General features: G+C 39.7%; 1 protein-coding gene across 1 annotated transcript in view; it reads right to left on the reverse strand.

The window, feature by feature from the left end:
- The window catches only part of ush2a (Usher syndrome 2A (autosomal recessive, mild)), a gene marked incomplete in the record, with an annotated part of 244206 nt that overhangs the window by 62156 nt on the left and 180383 nt on the right, over window positions 1-1667 (reverse strand). The window contains 1 exon segment of the mRNA XM_014017175.1: window positions 1011-1209. Coding sequence (XP_013872629.1) covers window positions 1011-1209 — 199 coding nt within the window.

The following is a 1667-nucleotide window of genomic DNA, read 5'->3' on the forward strand; positions in this document are numbered from 1 at the left end:
TATTGATGTAATATATGTATACTTAAATGATGCAATTTTATTGGGGGGGTTATATTGACTGGATCAAATTATTGGGGGGGTTATATTGACTGGATCAAATTATTGGGGGGGTTATAACCCCCCCATCCCCCGTGTAAATTACGCCGGTGGCTGTGAGCTGTTGCCCTGTTTGGTCTGTTTCTGCTCCTCCATGCTGTCACAGACTCTACCAGTGTATGGTGTGGGTGGGGCTCAGTCTAGTGATATTTAAGTCGTGGGTTTGGATTGTTTTTTTTTTTCTGGTCTTCCAGGGTAATTTTATATGCTTGCTTGTACTGGCACTTGGGGCTGGTACAGTATTACAGTGCATTACTATCACTATTTGGCATTGTTTGCTTTGCCCCATGCCCACACATCCAAACATGCATGCAACTAATGATCATGCAAGCCAACCACAGGCACCTTGGGAATAGTTAGTTGGCTACTGGCAAAAGATGATACCTGGTCTGAATCCAAGACAGAGAAACACAAAACAAGCTACTGAAGTTTAGCTTCAAAAGATGTCATCACTTGATTCTCAAAATTATTTTTTAAAAAGGGAATAATCAAAACAGCTTTGAAGCAGTGAGTAATTCTACACTCACTTATATTTGTCTCCAGAGGAACAGTAATGTGTGTAGTTATAATATTGTGCTGGTATTTGCCTCATCTCCAGTGATTTCTGGTATTTAGCAGTAAGTCTGTCTCTCAATAAAAATTATTTTAAACTTTTGCCTATCATTTTGAAACTGGCCAGCAACAAAGTGGATATGTTAAAACTGTTGCCTAAGGATGTGTGAAAATCTTACTACTGTTTAAAACATTTTGAGTCAGTTTGATAAAATCAGCAATTGGGAAAATAATTCAAAATGCTGTGTGTGCAAGAGTAGAGTCAGAATGAAAAAAAGAAAAGAGCAAGGAGAATTAATGTGAGAAAAAGTAATGGATAAAAGGTAAATCAAGGGAAAACATGAAAAAGATGCACGCCTGACCTGTCACAGAAAAATTCTTAAGTCCACCAGTGTGTGTGAATATAGTCCCAACACCAGTCTGGTTCAGGTGGTAGCACTGGATGACTCCGTTTTGATGAGAAGGTTCAGACCAGCTCACATGGAGAGAAAAGGGGCTTACAGCTGTTACCTCTGGAGGCTGCACGCCCTCTGGAACCCCCTGAACTGTCACTGCAACCACCTAAACAGGCAGAAACAGACGTACCATCAGGTGCAGGAATGAATACACAAAAATTATCAAAGCTACTTTTTTTGAATGTTTACAGATTATAAAAATGAAGAAAATAGAAAAATGTATTCTTTCATTACATCACTTTTTTTTCATCCAGACTGCTTTTAATTTTCTCTGCTGATATATTTAATTCTGCTCTACACCATTTTCACATACAAACTTTTCATTTTGTTTATACTTCTTGCAAACTTTAGACCAGTGGTTCCCAAACTTTTCAGCTGTTGACCCACAAAATTTTAGAAGCAGAGAGCTGAGCCCCCATCTGTTGTAACAATAAATATTGTTTTTACGTCAAATTAACAAGCACATAACATTCATCCATCCATCCATTTTCTTCCGCCTATCCGGGGTCGGGTCGCGGGGGCAGCAGCTTCAGAAGGGAGGCCCAGACCTCCCTCTCCCCAGCC

This window comes from Austrofundulus limnaeus, unplaced genomic scaffold, assembly GCF_001266775.1.
Source record: "Austrofundulus limnaeus strain Quisiro unplaced genomic scaffold, Austrofundulus_limnaeus-1.0 Scaffold163, whole genome shotgun sequence".
Classification (NCBI taxonomy): Eukaryota; Metazoa; Chordata; class Actinopteri; order Cyprinodontiformes; family Rivulidae; genus Austrofundulus; species Austrofundulus limnaeus.